This window comes from Sinohyriopsis cumingii, chromosome 3, assembly GCF_028554795.1.
Source record: "Sinohyriopsis cumingii isolate HCF-2022 chromosome 3, ASM2855479v2, whole genome shotgun sequence".
Lineage (NCBI taxonomy): Eukaryota > Metazoa > Mollusca > Bivalvia > Unionida > Unionidae > Sinohyriopsis > Sinohyriopsis cumingii.
In genome coordinates this window covers 145,488,616-145,513,799 of record NC_142963.1, presented here as the reverse complement: position 1 = coordinate 145,513,799, position 25,184 = coordinate 145,488,616, and the positions used below count along the sequence as shown (strand labels likewise).

The 25,184-nt window shown below is 35.5% G+C and overlaps 1 protein-coding gene across 6 annotated transcripts in view; it reads right to left on the bottom strand.

Moving 5' to 3' along the window:
* LOC149804074 (leucine-rich repeat serine/threonine-protein kinase 2-like) overlaps nt 1-25,184 on the bottom strand; it is a 327,016-nt gene that overhangs the window by 191,386 nt on the left and 110,446 nt on the right. For 3 of the 6 annotated variants that reach the window (XM_089953980.1, XM_089953981.1, XM_089953983.1), the window contains exons 20-26: nt 20,411-20,530; nt 18,884-18,983; nt 18,249-18,356; nt 11,188-11,382; nt 5,405-5,521; nt 4,488-4,637; nt 984-1,133 (exon numbers count right to left, since the gene is read on the bottom strand). In XM_089953980.1, the coding sequence (XP_089810106.1) occupies nt 984-1,133; nt 4,488-4,637; nt 5,405-5,521; nt 11,188-11,382; nt 18,249-18,356; nt 18,884-18,983; nt 20,411-20,530 (940 nt within the window). The remainder of the gene's footprint in view (nt 1-983; nt 1,134-4,487; nt 4,638-5,404; nt 5,522-11,187; nt 11,383-18,248; nt 18,357-18,883; nt 18,984-20,410; nt 20,531-25,184) is intronic. The other 3 variants (XM_089953984.1, XM_089953986.1, XM_089953985.1) reach the window with 3 other exon arrangements.

Here is a 25,184-nt window from a genome sequence, read left to right as displayed (position 1 = left end):
AGAAATGGAAAATTGGTCTTTTGGTGTAAAGATATAAATTGAACATGACAATAACTATAAAATTTAATGCAAAAAGATGATATAATGAAAGAACATATCTCAGTACAGTTTCCTTCACCATAGAAATGAACATCTTATCAATAAGGCACCTTTATTCTGAAGCATCTTCAATATTAAAACTGCATTCATCACAAACTGGAACTCTGGTTATATGAAGACAGTGTTATGTTAGTACTGTGCTATATTAGTAGTGTTACATTAGAATGTATTATATGAGCATTGTGTTATATTAGTACTGTGTAATATTGGGATGCTTTATAATGAGGGACCAGTGTAAAATCCCTTCTAATATGGCAAGCAATGAAAGAAAAACAAGCGTACCATGAATGGCCCATTAAACACCCACCCCATATATAACAACCCCTATTTAGAGAAATGAAATTTTTGCATAAAAGCTATTTTTTTTCTTCTGTTTGAGTGAACTTGACCATTGCCTCAAAATTTATAGGTTTCATCCTTACCCTAAGTGCAAGCCATTTACAATGTTCTGGCCTGGTCTGTGGTGTAGAACTGATGTTATTGTGCAGAACCATTTGTCTTCTTTCAGTCACTGACCTTGATCTTTTACCTTTTTGACCACAAAATCAATAGCATTCTTCCTTGCCCAAAGTGCAAGCCATCCACAAAGTGAGATTGAAGTATATCATAAAAAACTAATGTTATTGTTCAGAACTCCTTTTTTTCTTTCAATCCAAAGACCTTGCCCTCTGACCATTTGATTCCAAAATCAATATGGTTTTTCCTTACACCAAGTGCAAGCCATCCACAAAGGTTGGTAACGGTTGATGGTGGACAACTAATTTAAAGCTAGATGCAGAAACCATATTGGTAACAGACTGAAGGACGGACAGACAGCGTTATGGCATGATATTATCTTCCTTATGACAGGCATATAAAACCAACAACAACTTGCAAAAACTGACCAGTGAGTGTGTCCTGGACAATATCTTCATGTTCCAGTGCCTCAGTGGTTTGACGTGGGTCCTTTGGGTTGAATGGAATATTGGCTCCTGTAAGAGTTGTCTGTTTCCATTCTTCTAGCTCTTCAGTTGAAAGGTCAAAGACAACATTCCCTATATTAAAGTGAAAAACCCTAAACATAAAACCCCTGGCTATATAAACATAAAGCACTCATAAATCAAAAGAGAAAAATTATACAACAGATCAAACAAAATGAAAAAGTATGTATATTCACATCCTTGTCCAACTCTGTCTGACAGACAATGTTTAAGTCTGTATTGTGCTTTGTACTGTACTGTCACTCCTGTATCACAATACATATTATATCACCCGCTAACTGAAGTCCCTGAGGACCTTTTCACAGCGGTCCAAAAGTACATAACAGCAACCGAGAGATTTGTTTAATAACTATTTATAAACATTTAAACTAACCTTTCTCTGACACATATTAGTTACTTCAAATATCCAACCAAATTATCATATTTTAAACAGCTAAAATCAGACCTAGAGGTCTCCCTTCAGATAATCTTACTTAGAACAGATTCCTGGTGTATGGAAAATGGCATGAAAGTAAACACAGACAAGACTAAAGTATTAATGATTGCTACCAAACAAAAGAGAGAATAATTGGAAAATAACCTGAATCGTAAGTTTAATGAAATTTGTCTACAAATGGTTACGATGATAGAATCCCTAGGGGTGATGGTTGACAACAATTTGCAAAGGAATGAGCATTATTCAAGTCAGATATCATGAAGTCAATTCTTCACTGTGGTAATTTAGCAATAAAAAGGCCGTATCTATAAACTAAACAAGGTTAATATATATACAAGCATACCTACACTACTTTAATGTTATCTAGGGAAACACTAATCTAACAAGAATATTTACAAATTACTCCGCTTGCAATAATAATAGATAATGCTGAAAATATCTCGAATTCAATGAAAGATATTAAACTGTTAACAATAAGTGAACAAATACTTTTTAGGAAGGCTAGACTCATACAAAAGTTTAAAACAATATGGCCCAATTATAGCTCAATGAATTATTTCATTCTAGAAAACAATGCAACACTCCCATATTAGATTAATTTCAGCTAACCATGCACCTATCTATCAAAAAATACCAAATTACGAACTCTTTAAGAAATGTTTTCAATATTCAGGATCACTAATTTTGGAACTGAATACCAAAGAAAATTAGAGACAGTACAAATATAAATACATTTAATTATCATCTAATTCAATGGATAAAAAGTGGAACCTCTCTGATTTGACAAATACATTGCAACTTAAATTATGAATTCACTAAACTTCCACTTTGTTGTCTCACCCTGTTTGTACTGGACCACTCCAGTGGCCTAAGTGCTTAGAGCATCTGCTTAGGTTGCAGAAGGTTGTGGGTTTAAACCCCATCCAAGTCATACCGAAGACTTACAAAAATGGTACCAGCAGCTACCTTGCTTGGCACTCAGCATTAAGAGGTTAGTGAGCCTGGTATCAGGATAGTGTTATTGGGTGGGACATGATGCTACATATCTGTGGCATGATGCTCCAGTGCTAGACATCACTATAAACCGATAAGCTGCAGACGTTGTAATGATATGAATGCATATGTGTGTGTGACTATTTACATGTACTCTGAATGTAAATATGCCTATAAGAGAGGGCCACAAGGATTAGTTCCATGCAACTGTATCATCTCTTTAAATAAAGTCACTATTATTATTATTATTGTCATTATTATTATTATTATTATCATTATTATTTAAGCCATGATGGTCTTTAACCATGAGGCCCTAAACCATGAATGATCGCCCTAAAACATGAAGGCCTTAACTTTGAGACCCTAAATCATCATAGCCCTAAAACATGAAGGCTTTCAGCAAAAATGCTCTTAACCATGAGGCCCTAAAACATTAAGGTCCCTAACCATGAAGGCTCTAAGCCATGATGGCCCTAAAACATGAAGGCTTTCAGCAAAAATATTGCTTATCCATGCGGCCATAAACCATGACAGCCTTAAAACATGAAGGCTCTCAGCCATGATGGCCCTTAACTATAGAAAAACAAAAACACTGAATATATAATGTTAGGTAAATATTACTGTTTTTTAATGAACTCTGAGTCATAAAGGTCCAAACATTAATAAATATCTATGGAATAAATTGACAAGAACACTTCACAAAAGATATATGGACATAAATTTAAAATTAATTTCATTTGATTCCATTCTATCCATCTTAGATAATGATGCAAAATGAAAAATTGGTCTTTTATAATGGAAAAAACATTTCTCAGTATAGTGTCATTCACCAAAAAAATGAACATCTTATCAATAAGGCACATTTATTCTGCAGCATGTTCAGTACCAAATCTGCCTTCATCACAAATGGGATCTCTGGTTATATGAGGAATATGTTAAATTAGTACTGTGTTTTATGAGCTTTGTGTTGTATTAGTACTGTGTTATATGAGGACTGTGCTATATCAGTACTGTGATATATGAAGACTGTGTTATATTACTACTGTGTTATATGAGGACTGTGCTATATCAGTACTGTGATATATGAAGACTGTGTTGTATTAATACTCAGTACTGTGATATATGAAGACTGTGTTGTATTAATACTGTGTTATATGAGGACTGTGCCATATCAGTACTGTGATATATGAAGACTGTGTTATATTACAACTGTGTTATATGAGGACTGTGTTATATTAAGACTGTGTTAGATTAGGACTGATTAGTACTGTGTTATATTAGTAATGTGTAATACTGGGGTGAATTATGATGAGGGACCAGTATAAAATCCCTTCTATTAAGGCAAGACTCAAAAAAGAAACAAGAGTACCATGAATGGCACATTGTACACCCACCCCATATATAACAGACCTCTATTTAAAGAATTGAAAGTTATGCATAAAAACTATTTTTTTTCCCTTTCAGTTTGAGTGAACTTGACCATTGCCTCAAAATTGACAGGTTTCATCCTTACCCTAAGTGCAAACCATTTATAATGTTCTGTCCTGGTCTGTGATATAGAACTGATGTTATTGTGCAGAACCATTTGTCTTCTTTCAGTCACTGACCTAGACCTTTGACTTTTTTGACCATGAAATCAAAAGCATTCTTCCTTGCCCAAAGTGCAAGCCATCCACAAAGTGAGATTGAAGTATATCATAAAGAACTAATGTTATTGTTCAGAACTCCTTTTTTTCTTTCAATCCAAAGACCTTGCCTTTTGACCATTTGATTCCAAAATCAATATGGTTTTTCCTTACACCAAGTGCAAGCCATCCACAAAGGTTGGTAACGGTTGATGGTGGACAACTAATTTAAAGTTAGTTGCAGAAACCATATTGGTAACAGACAGAAGGATGGACAGACAGCATTATGGCATGATATGCTTTTCCTTATAACAGGCATATAAAAACCAACAACAACAACTTGCAACAACTGACCAGTGAATATGTCCTGGACAATATCTTCATGTTCCAGTGCCTCAGTGGTTTGACGTGGGTCCTTTGGGTTGAATGGAATATTGGCTCCCGTAAGAGTTGTCTGTTTCCATTCTTCTATCTCTTCAGTTGGAAGGTCAAATACAGCATTCTCTAAATTAAAGTGAAAAACCCTAAACATAAAACCCCTGGCTATATAAAAATGACTCTTTTAACCCCAAATGGGGTATGTAACCAGTCATAAAGAAATTATACACAAAAAGTTAAATGCATTATACAAATAATTGGAGAAGTTGCATAGGCTACCCATGCAAATGTAATTAAATGTGAGAAGATGATAAAGTGTTAAAAAATTGTAAAATCTTTTAAGGCAGAACTTTGTTGGCATAGGAAAAGCTGATAATATTGATGGAGTATACTTTCCTTAGAAGTGAAAAGACTTCTCCAACTTGTAATGGTATATCTTCCAAAAGTTGATTCTGGCTTATGTGAGGTCTCTCATATTGAGATCATGCTTCTTAACACGAGCGAAAGTAGTACCTGAGATATTTTTGGGATTTGGTACCACTCACTATACCAAGCAGAGATCACTCTGCCCAATTGACACCTTGGTGGGCATATAACTTTTAGCTTTTTAGCTAAAAGTTTTTAACCTGGGAGGGCTGGATTTGCAAGGTAGTAGTAGTTCTAAGGTATTATGATTGGGTAATAATTTAAAGAAGAACAGGATAAATGCATATTCATTACCACAGAGAGAAAGAAACTGAATTTTCATTACTATGGAGATAAGACAACTGTATATTTTCATCACAGTAACTAAGCTGACCCACAGCAATGCAGAATATGAGTGACTGTAATTCTGTAATTTAAAGTACCACAAAATGAAGAAAGGATCGAGCATCATTGACAATTTATCTTACCTTCTGGCTCTTTGGGACTTGTACTGTAAATTGGGGGCAATGCTTCAAAAGGTTGCTGTTGTGTTGTTGACTGATTAGAAGCAATCATGCAAGCTCCATTCCATGCTACTGGTTTAACTGGTTCAAGAAAAATAAAATTTACTGAGTTGAAACATTATTAATTTTACAATAATTATACAAGAACAATGTTCCAACAATGAACAATACTAAACTTATGCACCACGGCATCACATGCTTTTCTCACTTGTTGTGCACCAACCTTTAAAAAGTTGCCCACCTACCTGAGCTCTGACCCGAAAGGGTATGGTCAAAATTCTAAAACTGTGTACATCTACAGACCATAATCTCAAGTATATCCTAAGGTTTAAAGTTTCTGTCTTGAATGTTGTAGGAGTCATCATGCAACATTATGTACATGAAGACAAGCAATGTTAACTTATCCAAACAACTTCTTCAAAAGGCATGAGTATAGAACTGAAGATGACTCAAATGCTGACATGATGCTGTCTTTGATCTGATGTGGACTTAACTAGTGACCAAGAAGAAATCAATTAAACTTGGATGGATGACCACTTGCCACTGGTATCTAAACATGGTCGAGGTGGGTGGGTGGGGTGGTTTTCAAAGTAAATGTGTTACAACTGCACTAGCCAGAACCAACCCCAACCCTCAACTGATGAGTGTTTGAATAAAAAGTACCTAAATGATACATGATAAAAATAATGTGTCCCATGTGGAATGGGAACTGCATCATTCTCCATTAAACCTTGGCTTTAAGTCATCCCTCATCTCTCTTGGTCTGAAGACAATCTATATTTGGTGAAAATTGGATGCTTAAGTCATCTTACAGATATTGTTGATTTTCTTCAGTCAAATTGACTGTGAGCTTTCCTTCTTTCTCATGTCCACAAACCACTCACTGTATGCCTCAATCAATGATGAAGGCCACAATCAAGAGTTGTAAAGTTCAGGATTTAACACAAAAATAATAAAAATTACACAAAGCATGTACATGGACTGATAGAGACATGTATATAAGCCAATAATATGATATGTAAACAGATATATTGGTGGAATGAGGCCAATAATGCAGATTATATGATGTGTGTCTAGTCATACTGTCATAATGAGGCAACATTGCAACATTCAACCAAGTATACTTTGGTCTTAATGACCTCCACTTTGGTTTAAACAAAGTATACTTTGGTCTGAATGCCCCACACTTTGGTTTAAACAAAGTATATTTTGGTCTGAATGCCCCACACTTTGGTCTCAACAAAGTACACATTGGTCTTAATGACCTCCACTTTGGTCTTAATGACTTCCACTTTGGTTTCAACTATGTATACTTTTGGATTCAATAAAATACACTTTGGTCTTAATGACCTCCAGCTTGGTTTCAATTAATTGCACATTGGTTTTAATGACCTCCACTCTGTTCTTGATGACCTACACTTTGGTTTCAACTAAGTATACTTCGGTCTAAATAACTTCCACTTTGGTCCTAACAACCTCCACTTTGGTCTTAATGACTTCTGCTTTGGTCTTAATGACTCCCACTTTGGTTTCAACTAAGTATACTTTGGTCTTAATGATCTCCACTTTGGTCTTAATGACTTCCACTTTGGTCTCAATGACTTGCACTTTTGGATTCAATAATATACACTTTGGTCTTAATGACCTCTAGTTTGGTTTCAATAACATACACTTTGGTCTTAATGACTTCCAATTTGGTTTCAATTAATTTCACACTGGTCTTAAGGACTTCCACTTTGCTGTTAATGAACTCCACTTTGGTTTCAATTAAGTATACGTTGGTCTAAATGACTTCCACTTTGGTCTTAATGACCTCCACTTTGATTTTAATGACTTCCAATTTTGTCTTAATGACTTCCACCTTGGTTTCAACTAAGTACACTTTGGTCTTAATGACTTCCACTTTGGTCTTAATGATCTCCACTTTGGTAATAATGACTTCCACTTTGGTCTTAATGACTTCCACTTTGGTCTTAATGATCTCCACTTTGGTAATAATGACTTCCACTTTGGTCTTAATGACTTCCACTTTGGTTTCAACTAGGTATACTTTGGTCTTAATGACTTCCACTTTGGTCTTAATGATCTCCACTTTGGTAATAATGACTTCCACTTTGGTCTTAATGACTTCCACTTTGGTCTTAATGATCTCCACTTTGGTAATAATGACTTCCACTTTGGTCTTAATGACTTCCACTTTGGTTTCAACTAGGTATACTTTGGTCTTAATGACTTCCACTTTGGTCTTAATGATCTCCACTTTGGTAATAATGACTTCCACTTTGGTCTTAATGACTTCCACTTTGGTCTTAATGATCTCCACTTTGGTAATAATGACTTCCACTTTGGTCTTAATGACTTCCACTTTGGTTTCAACTAGGTATACTTTGGTCTTAATGACATCCACTTTGGTCTTAATGACCTCCACTTTGGTCTGAATGACATCCACTTTGGTTTCAACTAAATATGCTTTGGTCTTAATGACTTCCACTTTGGTTTCAACAGAGACACTTTTGTCTTAATGACTTCCACTTTGTTTTCAACAAAGTACAGTGTGACCCCACTATAACATGATCCTTTGTAACACAAATTCGGATATAACACTGTTGAGGTGTGGCTCCCAAAATTTCACATACATGTATTTTTGCCATTCATGAAAAAATATTCTTTCTTAAAAGTAAGAAAAAAATGTAAAAGGTTTATTATCATTTTGGGGAAGAGAACGCATATGAATAATACAAGATGATTGTGGCGTGGCTCCTGAAATTTTATATGTATTTCACGAAAAGTTATTTTTTTCTTCTTAAACGTATGAAAAATAACGTGTAAAATGTTTATTCTGGGATCACCAATTTCGCAAAATTGGATTTTTTTTTCCTTATTGGCGACAAAATATACCATCTGGTGATTTTTTACTGGCTACATTGTTGGAAGTTTAAACTTGTATATACAACCGTTGGTTTGGAGTGGAGAAATTCAGAGGCCCCATGAAATAAAGCCACAAACTGGATATAAAACATACTGAAATTTATCCATTGCTACATAAACAAATTCTTTGTCCATATTGATAAACCATCTAAACAGTGCATTGTTATATCATAATCTGTTTATTTTGAAATCTAGCACAAGTACTATATGTTGTGAGATATCCACTTTTTTGTTGTTGACATTTCTGTTAACAGAGATCAACCGGATCAAGCATCATCTCATATTCTATCTTTTGTCGGATTTCGACCACTTGCTAGTAAATAATATATTTACATAAACTGACATTTGTGTGCGGATGGTAAGTAAAATTCCTCTTCTTTTCACTCAGAATTAAATCCTTCAGAACACTCGCATTTTCTGTAATAATCTATGTCATCAGACCAGAACATCTGCGTCTCTATCATCTGTTGACCCTTTGTAAAATTTCTGATGCATACTTGGAAGGCACATCACGCTGCTACCATAAATGTAAAAAAAAAAACTTACTTATTGGTTTATTCAATAAGCAGAGAGGAACAGTGGCTAGAATAGACCAAATGACAGGCAATTCCTTGTTAAAAATGTACCCACATAACATAGTTTGCTGAAATTTCAAAGGAAACAGATTACCTTTGAAACACTGATTGTAATGAAAACGTAATAAGCACATGGGAAGAAAAAAATCAATCTCAATCATGCAATACAATTATTTGATGTTGCTGCCACAATAAGAAATGGGCATTTGTTTGGTTCTCCAAAGCTGTCCTTTAGTGTTGACTTCAATAACGCATGCACCCTTCATCAAAGAAAGCCATCTACAATCTTCAATAAAAATAAAAAACTTGTCTTCATAGGAAGTCAGTACCAAACTTAAATAAAAGTAACAGAATCTGATGGATTTTTGCATTTTCCAATGTGACTGGAACACATTAACTGTGCCGTAAAAGTTTCCTTTTTACAGGGAAAAAGTTTATGCTTACGAATGCTACAAACAGTGGCTTAAAATGCAAACTAACTTTTACCGACTTGGGACGTACTTAAAAGTAAATGTGCTTCATCATTTGTTACGTGATACTGTGCTATGTTTTTTCCACTGAATTCAGACTAATATGACCTGTGACAAAATTATTGAATATTTTAAACCTGTGTGTGTGCATACTTTTGATGTGATCACTTGTATTGTGGATTCATTTATATGATGAGATTCGGGAGTGAGTGTTGTTACTCTATTCATGCTACACATTAGACATGTATATATAAACAGTATTCACGTATATGTACCAATTCGTGGTTCTCTAAATAAAGTAAACTATTATACATGTCTTCTCTGTTTTCACTACAGGTGTATTTCTCATTTAATATGCAACGATTTAAGATGGTAACTGTGCCCATGAAGCACATATTTTATCGCCTGCATTTATTACCTTGCCCCCTCCTGCACATTATTTTGGGTACATGCATCATTTTCTTCAGCTAGCTAACCTGGTTCCTTATAACACAGTTCATTGTATAACACGGTCAGGTTCTATGGCTCCCAACTACCGTGTTATAGCGGGGCCACACTGTCTAATTTGGTCTTAATGACTTCCACTTTGGTTTCAACTAAGTATACTTTGGTCTTAATGACTTCAACTTTGGTTTCAACAAAGTACACTGTGGTCTTAATGACTTCCACTTTGGTCTTAATGACTTCTACTTTGGTTTCAACTAAGTACACTTTGGTCTTAATGACTTCCACTTTGGTTTCAGCTTAGTACATATTGGTCCTAATGACTTCCACTTTGGTTTCAACAGAGTACACTTTGGTCTTAATGATCTCCACTTTGGTTTCAACCAAGTACACTTTGGTCTAAATGGCTTCAACTTTGGTTTCAACAGAGTACACTGTGGTCTTAATAACTTCCACTTTGGTCTTAATGACTTCTATTTTGGTCTTAATGACTTACACTTTGGTTTCAGTTAGTACATACTGGTTCTAATGACTTCCACTTTGGTTTCAATAGAGTACACTTCGGTCTTAATGATTTTCACTTTGGTTTCAACTAAGTAATACTTTGGTCCTAATGACTTCCCCTTTGGTTTCAACTAAGTAATACTTTGGTCTTAATGACCTCCAGTTTGGTCTTAATGACTTCCACTTTGGTTTCAACAGAGTACATTATGGTCTCAAATGAACTTCACTTTAGTGTCAGAAACTGCAGTTTGAACCCATGGTTGTCAATGATGTCACCCTAGAACTCAACTCGATTTAATCTTTGGTCTTTTTAATTCATGTGGTGGCAGATGCTGAAGCCAGTACTCAAATCAACATGACACAATGTCCAATAAATGTAATTGTCACTTTTCCTACTTTTCTGTCCAAGCACAGCCAATTATCCGAATTTCCTTTTTTTTTACTTTTGTACTGTGTTGACTTCTGTACTAATTGTCTGCACTTTTTAAGGTACTGATTGTCCACTTTTCTTTTAATGTGTTTACAGAACATTTGTCAGACAATGCTAAAGTGTAAAAGCACAAACTTGATCATGCAGCTGTTTTGTATGTGTAAACTAGAGTATCCGAGGTACTCCCTCCAGAGTTAGTCTAGTTCCCTTATCAACTCCACTGAATCTAATATGAAAACCTAAATCTATACTAAACTAGGACAAGCCAATATCTGGATTGACTGTAACGATTATATCTGATTAGTTTTGCTACTGTTCGATGTAATATAAATGTCATTTCAGTAAGCCTTATAGTAGAATCATACAGGTTAGCTTGTCTGTGGTTTGAAGACTTACAAGATGGTCGGTTGAAGCTGGAGGATTTCTGTTGATCTCCGTATTGAGTTTTATCACTGTGATGTCGCCTCACCGTGTACCTGTACTTCACTTCCTTCTCCCGGAGAAGGTAAGAGTCACTCTTAGAGTGCTTTAGACGCTTCAGCCTTTTTTGCTCGCCGTCCTTAATCTTCACAAAAAGCTGCTGACTTGAGTCTATCCAAAGAAATGGATTAAGATGGAGAGATGTCTCAATTATCATTTTGTTGATAGAATTTTATATGTTCTGTCTTATAATGGTATCTGATTCCACAAAATTCCAGCAAAAAATTCCATAAAATCACACCTAATAAATTGCCTGAGCTGTTTAGACTAAGTGCAATAAAAAAAATCTAAATATTTAGCTAATAAACATAAAACTATGTTACAGCTCTTAGTTTCAATTTAACATTAAAACTATCTAATGACAGAAACAAAATAGAATTTTATTTCCCCTGTAAGGGCCTCAGGATCCCATGAGATGGAATTGGTCACATGTTGAATCAGTGAATGGTCCAGCGTCAAGGAGTCAGTACTTTGTTTTGCTCACATTTGAAAAGTTCGTGATTCCAGTAATTTACAGCTGAACTTTCATGCAAATTTGAAATCAGCACGGGGCAGAAACTTCCTCTCCCATTTTGAAGACCTTATACAGTCATGACTATCGTACTTCATTGTTTCATCATTTTTGAGTGTGTCGTCTCTTGCACAGCTTTGCACAATGGCAGAATCAGGACAAAGCCAAAAGTATCCTGCCAATATGGGGCACAGACTACTGCAAGAAATATTGCAAAAGAGAGCCAAGCAGCGTTTTGATGATAAGGCCAAAGATTTCTCCATCACAGTTACAACAAAATGCAATGATTCCCAAGGGGGAAAAACTATGCAAAATGATAGCCCTGTAGTGGCATCAAAAAAAAAGGAGAAATCCTGCATCTACAGATAAGGGGACTATGCCATTACCGACAAGTTTGCCATATGACTGTGAAATCTCAAGAGAGTCGGTGACAGAAAATGTAACATCTGCACAACAATGGCGGCACCCAGACGACAGTCTTATTGAACAACAAGCGACACACAATCAAATGATGTGGGACCGTCAGCTTGAATTATTGACAAATTTGGCAGCTACAGTAACAACTCTGAAATAATAAGTTGACAGTCTTAGCAAAACTCTCAATGCTGATATGCTGGGATTTGATGGACTGGCACGGAAACATGTACAGATGGAAACAGTTCAGCATAACAAGGAAAGTGATCTTTATAACACCGGTGTGGAAAGTGAGGAAGATGTCGATGACTTCGAGCATGACCTTCAAAACTTAGTAACATCACCACAAATTTACCCTCAGAAATGGAAGGAAACTACATCCTGAAATAACTCGTTGACTTTTATGAAGTGCACGAACGTTGTGGGCCAACCATTTAGGAGAGCTTGGCCAAAGTTGTGAATGCAGGATTCAGGGCCCAAATAGCACAGGATAAATTTAAGGAGTTGAGTAAAAAACATTTAAGGCCACAAAATTGTCAAAATTTAAGTATGCCTAAAGTAAATCCCGAAATTTGGGGAAAAATGAAGCTGCAAAATAAATGGATGCCAAGCGCTCCAAAAGTTCCAAGGAACTGTTGCTAAAGCTGGTGTTCCCCTTCTCAGGCTCCTGGATGAATTAATACATAATAAGTTAGGTGGTACACCTGCAAATGTAAATAAACTGCTTGCAGATGCTGGTGATGTATTGCAGATGCTTTCATCTGCATTTTGTGACATGTCTCATAAGAAGAAAGAACTGATCAGGCCGGATCTCCATTACAGTTATCAATCTTTCTGTGCACCCCAAAATAAGGTAACTGACCTCCTGTTTGGAGATGATCTGTCTACAAAAGTTAAAAATATTGCAGATGCTCAGCAGATGGGGAACAAAGTGTCTGGAAAGCTTTCGGCTTCAAACCCTGAAAGATACTCAAATAATAAAGGTGCTCAAGCAGGACCCAAGTCTTTTTTATTTAAGATGGGGGCCAGGTCCCACCCCTATCAGTGGCAACCATACCAACAGGGACCACAGAACCTCAAAAAGAGAAGACCTTACAACCCCATCAAGATTTGTGAACAGAGGCAGTGTTGCATCTTCCACAAAAACTGTAAGTAGCAGTTTTCCCTTTCATGAGAGCACAGTTTCTTTCCCAACCTTATAAAATACACCACAAAATTTTATCCTGGTAAAGTTGGTCAGTGTACTAAAAAATGGTAGAAGATAGCCTCTAATGCATGGATTTTATCTAATCTGAAAGGCTATTGACTCGAACTCGATAGTAGCCCAATCCAAACTTGTATTCCAAAACAGAAAATTCTCTGACAAAGAATCCACTGTAATTACAACTGAAATTGATAAACTGCTGGAAAAGGGAGTGTTAGAGAGAATAAACTTTGATTGTGTAAAGTACTTGTCTAACATTTTCACTACAGAAAAGCATGATGGGAACATCTGGGTTATACTTAACCTACATGCTTTCAATGCACATGTGGTACATCGCCATTTTAAAATGGAGACATTAAAAACAGCACTGACCATTGTTTGCGATGATTCTTATTTTGCTTCTATGGACCTGAAAGATGCATAGTACTCTCTTCCAGTTGACATTGCTCTTCACAAATATTTATACCTTCACTGGAAAAGACAATTTTATCAGTACATACGTTTACCAAATGGACAAGCATCTGCACCACAAGTATACACCAAAATAATGAAACCTGTTTTTTCTTCCTTTGCGTAAGATGGGTTATCTCAATGTTGTCTATTTGGATGATAGTCTTTTTCAAGGTTCAGCATACTTAGAGTGTCAAAACAATGTGTACCATACTGCTGCATTATTGGATGATTTAGGATTTACAATACACCCAACTAAATCCATTTTGCAACCTACACAAACTAATCAGCTTTGTGGGATTTCTCATTAATTCAGTAAATATGATGGTTAGATTGACTGAAGGAAAGGCACAGGTATTGATTGAGTCTTGTGAAACTGCTGAAGCAGAAACATTTGACTATTCGGGAATTAGCTCAATTAATAAGCACAATGGTTGCTAGTGAGCCAGGATTAGAATATACCCCTCCCTATTACAACCCTTTGGAAAGGGAGAACGACAGATTACTGAAAATGCATAAGAGGTAACCCAGACATTATCATCAAAAGAGACGGTTCTCTTATAGGATGGGTAGAGGTAAATGAGAAAGACGATGTTAAAACTGGTGGTTGCTGGAATAGTACTGAGAAAATGAGCCACATCAATGTTTTAGAATTGCAGGCCTGCTTCCTGACATTAAAGTCTCTTTGTGGATACAAATATAACTTACACATTAGGATCTTCATGGATAATACTGTAGCTGTTTCCTACATTAACAAAATGGGAGGTAGGAAGTGATTACTAGATGAAATGGCCCGTGATATTTGGTTTTGGTGTATAGAAAGACAGATTTGGTTGAGTACTTGCCATCTTCCTCAATGATGATACAGAGTGGATGTTAAACAAAGCGATCTTTAATAAAATTCATACAATATTTGGACAGTTTGATATTGATATGTTTGCCTCTAGATTGAATCATCAAATTCACAAATACGTGTCATACAGACCAGACCCACATGTGTGGGCCATTGAGGCTTTCTCTATGACATGGTCAGACTTAACTTTATATAAGTTCCCACCTTTCAGCCTGGTGGGACGTGTTCTTTAGAAGATAGTAGATGACTGTGTAGATGTGGTTCTTGTAGCACCATTGTGTACACCACAGCCCTGGTTTCCCTGAGTTTTGTGACAAATTGTTCAGCAACTGTACAGTCCTCCAGAGATTTGTTTTCTGTTGACCTTGCCTCAGGATCCACTCAAGGAACATCAACTGCGGATAACCCTGCTAGTTGTTTTTCGCTTATCAGGAAAGCCTTGTTCCATAAAGGCATAACAGGACAAGCTGCCAGTGTCATACTCAACTCATGGAGAGAATGTGCAAGCATACAATATTGGACACATCTCCAGAAATGGCTGCTTTTTTTAGTTGGGAAACATACTGATCCCCTTGATCCACTTGTAAATTTGGTCCTGGCTTTCCTGACAGAGCTGTTTGACTCTGGTTTAGGTTACAGCTCCATCAACACTGCCAGATCTGCTATATCTAGTTTAGTTAAATTGAGTAGTAATGTTGACCAAGGTAATAATGTGCTCATAAAAGGATTTTTTGGAGAAGTTTTTCTATGCTGGCCATGTTTGACAAGATATGGCATAACCTGGGATGTGAGAACTGTGCTTCAGCATCTGGAAAAATTGTTTCCCTTGGGGAACATTTCTCTGAAATAAGTGACTCAGAAACTGGTGATCCTGTTTGCCTTACTTAGTGGCCAGAGATGCCAAACTTTGCATGTCATAAATATTGATGATATTACTATTTGTTCTGATAGGGTTGTTGTCAGAATTAGGGACCTTTTGAAGCAATGTAAACCTAGTCAACATCTATCACAAATGACTTTTTCTGTGTATCATGATAAAAGACTATGTATAGTTGAAACCTTACAAGAATACATCAGTAGAACTTCTTCCCTTTAAGAAATGAGAAAAAGAAAGAAAAAATATTGATAACCACACAACCTCCTTTTAGAGCTGTTGCTAAAAGCACCATAGCTAGATGGATCAAGACTGTTATGAAGGAGGCATGGATTGATACATCCATTTTATGGGCCCACAGCACTAGAGCTGCATCAAGCACTGCTACAGCTAAAATGGAACTGTCTTTGCATACTATTATTAAGACTGTATGATGGAGCAATGATTGTACTTTCTGCAAGTTCTATCATAAACCAGTATCAGATAGCTTAGATTTCAGCAATGCTGTGCTTGGGAAGTACCAGCTATAAAAATGTTTGATTCCATCTCAGATGCTTATGTACTGTTTTTTTATAGTTTACCTAGTACAGTAAAAACTGCTATGAGCGACCTCTGCTATGAGCGACCACCTGTCATTTCCAACCACAATCATAATGCACAGATCGATTTTATTATATAAATGCTCCGTTATGAGCGACCACCTGCTGAACACGACCAGCGACTGCAATGTCTTGGCAAAATATGCATTTTGACACTGCTATGAATGACCGCATTGCAAAAACGAGGATAAACTCCATTGACCTTTATTTAATACCCATAAAAACAACCACTCATACCATTATAAATTTTAAAAAGAAATTTGAAAAACATAGGCTGGCCACCAATATGTGTATTTTTTTTAGCTATGCCTATAGAGTTTTATAGTTTTTGTCATAAACCAGACTAAAGTATATGCAGAGTGTTTCCTAGTCTGGTTCCCTGCTTCATATGCTCCCTGCGTTGTTCTCCACTATTCGTATATGGGTGAGCAACGCAGGAAGCATAAAAACCAGGGAACCAGACTAATTATTCCTACACTTAGACTGGTTCCCAGCTTTATCATTGGACCTGGCATCCCTGTTAATGACCGTATGGTGAGAACAGACGGACACCACTGACCTGTATGTAATCAATTGTTGCAACGACCGCTTGATTAGTAATGATTGTTCTGATAAAAAAACAAACATAAAATGAATTTTAAAAAAAGGATTGTTGCTACCAGTGATAGATGCTACAGTCCGTAAACCAGTATAATGTACATGTCACGAATTGCCATTGTCAGAATTGATGTAGTGGTCACGTATATTGTTTGTCTTTAGAGTTAATCCACACTGGAGGGTGCATAAGGCCTATTAAACCAGCAAGAGAGAATTGTTTGTGGGATTTAATTAATAGTGTTCAAGACTTGTGATGTTTGTTGTATCTTCCCCCGATGTTAAGTGATTACATCCCAATCACAAAGCTGTCATCTATTCAAATTGGTGTGACTGGGTTATACACTTTGCTTTTAGAGTTAATCCCTGTATGTCATCTTTGAATGAAGCCGTTGACTTTTGTCTCTGAGTAAATGGTTCTGTTTCTGGATGAGATAATTCTTTCTTTTTATTTCATTAATTGTTAGATATGCAATCCACATGTAAAGATTTTTCATATTTTCCCACAGCTCAGTGGAAACTGTCTTTACGTTCGACATTACGATTGAGCACTAATAATTTTAACACCTAGAACCTTAATAACAATGGATGAACCTCAAACTAAAAAGTGACAAATTTTATGGCTGGAGAAAATAATTATTGTAACTGAAAGAAGTGAAAAATGACAGATGACTCGCAAAAAAGTGGTTTAAACGTCGGTAAAACAAATTTAGGTTGTTATAAAGGAAAACGAGTAATTCAGAAACAATGTCGTATGCTAAAATATGTGATCTTCAAATGTAAATATGATTTTGTGTTTAATAATAGAAGTATATCTTTATTGCTATTTAATTTAGTTTTTAGATGAATGCATACAATATTTTAGCAATAACTACTAATAAATAATAGAATATCTGTACAGTGATTGTGGTTATTCTTCTTGAAATTGTTCTGAAAATGGATCCTGAAAACTGGTCTTTTTGTACAAATCTGCTATAAGAGACCACCTGTCTTAAGAGACCACTTTTTGTTGGCAGAAGGGGCAGTCTCTCATAACAGGTTTTACTGTATCACAAATATACATTTCACTTTATTTTTTCTTCATTGTTCTGCTTGGATGCATAACTCTGAAATCTCATGGGATCCCAAGCCACTTACTGGGGAAAAAAAATTTCACAAATAAACAAGACTTACCATCCTCACAGTCTGATTGGGATTTTATGAACCTGTAAGTGCCTGAGGGATCACATGCCCACCCATATGCAAATTAATTATGTTCATGCATATCCCACCCTACTGTTGTTCTCTGAGGCATCCAAGCTGATCATGCTCCAATGACTGACTGATCACGTGACCAATTCCATCTCATGTGATCCCGCAGGCACTTACGGGATCATAAAATTCCAATTAAACTGCAACTTTGGTAAGTCTTGTTTAATTGTGAAAATAAAACGTATTTCATCATTATTTCAACTTTAATTGCATGCATCATAACTAACATTTACTCTCCAAGTCTTGATCTATAGAAGAATGACTAGTCAGGGTGGACTTGATCCAATCTGGGTCAAGGTCATTCAGTTGAAGGTTGCTCCAATTAATAGCTCCATCTGAAATAAGGATAAGCATTTCTTAATTCTGCACTGTCTCAAGAGTTGGGATTTTAAGCAGTACCTCCTGTAGGTCAGTAGATCTTACAGAGACTTTCCCCAAGTTCTTCCTCCACCAATATATTGACCACCATGTACAGCATATCGTGTGCAGGAAGATGACATTAAATCCCCAACCACAACATCAACAACTTCTTGAATGGTATAAGTATTTTAGAAACTGTAAGACACGCAACACCAAGATGTTGCATGCTAATAGCAAATATAATGTCTGTTATCCCTACCCCCAATATATATAAAGAGAAAGAGATACAGACACACACACACAAACATATATATATATCTATACACACACATACACATATATATATATATGGATATGTCTACCCATGTCACAGCTTGAATATAAATCTGAATCAATACAATTAAAAACCAACCTACTCCAAAATCATAATGATTTTTTTTTATTGGAGATGCTAAGATAATTTCCATCTAAAACTGCAATAACATCATATAGCTGAACTCACTTTCTCGATCAAAACCAATCTGTTCCAAAATACTTCCAATGATTTTTTTATTCCCCTTTGACAAGCTTTCTGCCAGAGGTGTTCCCAAGTCTTGAATTTCCTGCAATAAAAATTGACAAAGTCTTGTAAATAACTGTGGTCAAAAGGAACAGCCAAAGTTCTTTCTTCTATGTGTTAGCAAAACACATGTATAGGGCTAGATCCAGATGGAGATTTAAAAGAGGGGCCAACTCCAAATGTGTATCAAATCAGCCTATATGATCAATCTCATTGTAAACATTCTGAAAGTATGGACTAGACAAGAGCAGATCTGGACCAACATGACAGGAGGGTCTTCCTCCCAAGAACAGGGGTTTCTCCCATCCCTCCCATCACTCAATGAAACCTCCCAAATAACTCAACATTTTTATTGAAAAATGTTATTTTTTAAATATATTTTCACACCTCACTTCCAAATTAGTATATTTATGGTAATACTGCCTGTGATCATGTGACTGTGAACAAGCTGAAGCAGGGCAAGATGATTAAGTTGCTATTTTTCAACCAGCATAAAACAATTAATGCCCCTTTGATTCTGTCAGCAGGGTCAACTGGCTTCACCATTTTAAGTTTGTCAACATGCATTATACTATGTGTGATGATAAACAATGCCAAAAGGATTAAAGAGATTAACTGATTATGGTTCAATTACTCAAGAGCTCAATCAGCATAAAACAGGGTCAGTTTGGTCTTGATTTTTACAGTTGCAAAATAACTATGTGTGCATTATCTCTCAATGATAAGGTGCCAAAACCTTGGCAACCAAATATCATATAAAATTCAATGATGGATGGAAATGGGAATTTCAGTGGATGGAATCAAGTTCAAAGGCTATGAATATGCATTCTGCCCTTCCATAAAGCTGATTTTAAAATCTGCTATGGTGGCAAAAATGAAATTATGTATCAAGCAACATATTAAAGAATATCAAATGCAACAACAAATAGGCCATAACTGAAATAAAAATGTTTGCAGATTCTGCAACAAATGTGAAAAAAGATATTTGTGCTGGCTTGTATGAAATTTTCCAAGTGGATTTCAGATGGGTTATTACATATAAGACAAACAATGTTTGCCAATATAATCTTCCATTTATAATAGCAGATAATATTTCAGACCCAGTCAACATAATCTTCAATGACTCAGAAATCAAACGAAATTCTCATACAGATGGATGAAATTGGAGAAAAACTACTCATATAGTGACCCAAATTTTGGATCCTCACTGGGACAAGAAAATTGAAGACATGTACCACAAAGAAAGAAAACCAATAACTTAAAGGCATAGTATTAAGTATGGGGAAAAGCTGCGGCCCGATAAATTGATAATAGGGACAACATCAAATGTTCAGATCTTGTCTCTATTAAAACTTCCCATCCCTGAGTTAGCCAGATATCTCAATGGTTCATTCATGAAGAATATGTACTAGAACATAGAGTATATATACTCCCTACATTTAAATCTTACCCTCAAAGAATAAAACATACCTGCTTGAGCAGTAACCTGACTAAGTTCTCATTTTCCTGAGCAACAGCTATAAACAGTGGGGTTTCCTGCGCTTGGCGAATATTCACATCAGCTCCCAATTCCAGTAAACATTGGGTGGCCTTGTAAAAAATAAAAAATAATCATGAACATATACAGACAGGATAAAATTATATTCTGGTTCTACATTACTCTGGACTATATTTCCTTGTGTAATATAAAAAACATTATATTTTATCGAGCAGCAAAACCATGTGTTAAAATGTAATTTTTTTTAACACAACATGAAATGTATCTAATTATTATGCAGGAAAAAGAATATTTTCTTTTTATTTATATACCAAACATGTTTCTGAATAAAGTTTTGAAAATTAAATTCACTCTTCAGCACACCACCCTCACCACCCTTTTTGTAAGTTCACTTAAATTTCAATCATATTTATTGGTTGATCTTAAAAAAAATATCAGGGATTTGAGAGGACAGTAGGTTTGCAATAAATATAATTTTTTACATCTAGTAAACTACTTTACCATATCTGATCACAAAAGCAAGTCTGAATGAGTGATGCAGCGCACTAGATTTTTTACATTTTTGTCACAGTTGTTAAAGGGACATAACTTTGCAAAGAAGCAATCACTGATGAGTCAAGCATCTTTGGCAAAAAATAATTTCCATGTCTGACACATAACGCAGTTTCTATTTATTATTCAAGCTTAAAAAATGATCATTTTTTCTTGCTGCAAGTAAAGCTTCTATATGCACACAAAATCAAGCATCACATGGAATGATTCGAGATCTTGTATTCCATGTGTGAAAACATAAGGCTATATTTTCATGTGTGAAAATATAGGAATTTGTAAAAAATGAAAAATGTTTCCCCAACAATTTTCAACATTCACACTGAAGTATACAATAAATGTAATTCAATGTAGAGTTGGGTTTTTGTACACCTATATTTCCCCTAGTGCCTTCATTTGTTTTCCCACTGAATTTGAGATCAGCTTTCACCTAATTTTCATCAATGTACCTTAACATTCCGTCATGCTATATGTAGTTGGTAGTGAAGAGAAGATGATAGACTGATCTTTGTAAACAATCTGAATCAAGTCTCAACTCAAGTGTTTCAAGAGTAGAGGATAAAGGCATTTATTCACAAAAGTACTCAACGACATAAGTGTGCATTCAAACTCAATTCTGACAAAGTCTGTCAGAAGCCATTTTCTTACAAACAGTATAACAATTGAAATATGTTATGTGTTGATGGTTCCCAAATATATGACACTTATTGTCCAAAGTTTAGATGCAGAAGATCTGAATTTCCAATAGAGAATATTCATAGTTCAATGAACGAGATTTTTTTATCATCTATGTATTTATAAAACAGATATTTTTACCGAAATTTTAAATAAGATTTTAGCATAAGAAATGAAATGAATTTGGAAGGGAGAAGATTTCTTTAATCTTCTTAGGAAAATTAATAAGAGGAGTTACAGTAGTAGATTGTGAAATAAACAAGACATCCCTTCCTATGTCTTTATCCAAGTCTGGTATCATCCGTCACAAGAAAATATAATATGTCACGGTGTATTTACTCATAATAGAACTAAACCATGCCTATTAATTGAGGAAAACAATACAAGTCTAATCGTTCCAGTGGCCTAGTGGCTACAGCATTCACCTCAGATGCGGCAGCTCACAGGTTCAAACCTCGGCCAAGTCATACCAAAACTTATAAAAATGATACTAGCAGCTGCTTCGCTTGGCGCTCAGCATTAAGAGGTTAACGTTAGGACTGGTCAGTCTGGTGTCAGGATAATGTGATTGGGTGGGACATAATGCCACATATCTGCAGCATGATGCCCGAGTGCTCGACATCACTATAAACTGCCACACAGCAGACATTGTAGCAATATTACTGAAAATATTTTAAAGCTATGTTAAAAATCCAAATCGCACACAAACAGACACACACACAATACAAGTTTGTATCTTGGAAAATAAAACTGTTCTAATGAGATTTATTACTTGGATCTATAGAATCTTAATTGCAAGATTACTGAAGGAGAGTAATCATTCTATAGATTCTAAAGTGGAAGATTTTTTTTTTACCCAATGTACTTTTCACAAGACCATGCCATCTTTATTCCAAACACTTAATTAAACAAGAACACCATAGAATTTATGTTGAGCTCTCAATCAAAACACTGTTGAATGTTGGACCATGGTCCCAATCTCAAATGGTCGAGCAAGTTGTATTGCAGAAACAAAACTTTTGCTTCATAATGATTCATCCCAAACATGAGCAGAATCCATCAAGAGGTTTACAAAAATATCAGGAAATGATAAATTTGAACCAAAGCTTAAATACAAATTTCTATGTGACCTTGACCCCAAGATTAAAGAATGGGTGTGTCCCAAATGAATTATCTTTGCTTCATAATAATTCATTCATAGTATTTACAAACTCTATCAGGTAGTTTAGGAAATAAAAGAAAAATTAAAATCTGAACCATAACATCAAAGCAAATCTTCTATCACTGTGATCTTGATCCCAAGGTCAAAGGGGAAAGCATACAATAGAATTAACTGTTTCAGCTTCATGATGATTAATTCCAAGTATAAGCAAAATTCTGTGTTATGTATATTTGATTTAATTATGTCTGATTTAATATATAATTATTTATCTCAATTTATTTGTTTGTTTGTCAGTTTTAAATTTTTGTATTTTTCATTACATGCTAATGTAAATTTATTCACTGGACATGATACTTTGTCCAGAAAATAGTTTGACCTTGACTGCTTGTTTTAGTAAACACCAGGTGTTGACCTGGATCTTAAACTTGATTCAAAATTTAGTAATAGCCACATCAAAAAGTTTTTTTTTTATTTATTTTTTATTCTGGGTCTTATAAGAGTGAGATTGAGGCAGTATTGAATATGTGACCCTAGACTTGTAAATAGTTTTTAGTGCAGTAAACAACTTTTATTCTCAGTTTAAAATGATTGGGTCTTATCTAAGACATACAAGGACTGTGTGATTTTTTTTAAATATGTAAACATGACCACGTGACCCTTATCCGGAGTATAAAATTCAAGTTTTAAACCATCATATTAGAGAAGTAAACACAGTTGGGCTTTTTCCCTTACACTGGAAGGTGTTGTGTCGTTTGGAGTTATTTCAAATTACACCACTCCCTCGATAACTCGCACATATCGGGGTCCAGAAACATCGATCGCACTATAAGTGAGGCGCGAGTTATCGAGGGACCTATAAAATAAGCCCAAAACCAATAAAGTGATTGACGACATAACGGAGAAATAAGGGGGGGGGCGTAGGCATATTATACTGTTGAATACTCACTTTATAATCATTCTTAGATTAAATGTTAATAAATATCTCTTCATAATGGTGTACTTTATTATTTCCTCATAGGACAACATTAATTTCAGGATAATTTACAGTATATTGAGGCGATCATCAAAAACATTATTCCACGTGGTTTCTGTTCACTTAACATGTGTACCACTTCACACATTGTGTTCTACGTCACTAATTTTTATGTTGAATTGGATACATTCTAGTTTTATTCTTTGATCCAAATTAGACGTTTTTTTATATACAAAAGATCGACTCTTTTCGAGAAACAGTGTCGATCGAACGATAGATAGAAAAATATTTTTGAATGTGATAGAAGTAAAATGGAAAACAAAAAAAACAAGGGTTAATCAGTACAGACGTATTTAATTGGTCTACAAATTTAAAACAACGTAAATTAGAACAAGTTAATACTTGCCGTTTGTGCCACGCTTGACAAATATCAATTCACTTTTTGAAAAAATCAGTTATTTTTTTTGTGTATAAGTTACTCCTTGGTTTCTCTGCTGCCGAGCAAAATCCCTCAGATTTCTCAACTGCATGAGCTTTACGTAGTCAACATTTTGGGTCTCCAGCCACCTTATGGCAATATCAAAATATTGGATTGCTTCCTGTGCAGAGGAGTGGGGGGTGCAACATCTGCGCCTGCATCACTTTCAACACTTGTGTTACTCCAGTTAGAATCGTCTTCTGCTGCAAATTTGTTCGTTATAGAATTAATTATAGTTTCATCTGACATGTATTCGGCTGTGGGGCAATCATTATTGGCACAAATCCACTCATCCATATCATCAAGAGAAACGCCCATCTCAGGACCACGAGTCTGTACGAATTTCTCCCAAACACCCTCAGCATTAATGACATCAGTTTCACTGAAACATTCGAAGTCACTATCATCGTCGTTGTCTCTGTTACTGTTTTGCTTTACGTCAAAGGCAGCTCCAAGACCCTTAATCCAGCACCCGAGGTCTCTTGTAATCGATTTTTTTTTAATGCAACAAACACTTCCCCAAGTTGTTGATGAAAACAAAGCCAGCATGTACATGTAATTAGGTTCTCACAGAAGTACTCACGGGTTTCAATGTGATGGTCGATTGACTCTTTTCATGTTTTCAATGAACAGAAAATGTTGTGATTATAATGATTACACTGAAACGGAATTAAAGGATTAGAACGTGACTTTCACACAGGAAGACGTTTAATTGGTGTTTATTTCATTCTCTGTTGCCACCTGTTAGCATTTACCAGAAGTTTTCATTCATCGCTATTTCACCAGACTGTTTATTTACAGTATACTGACAACTATTTATCATAAAAACTTACATAATATATGATATCTTTAAACAGAGGTCTCGCTAGGATATTAAAACTGGGTCTTTCTGCCTCTGAAGTCATCACT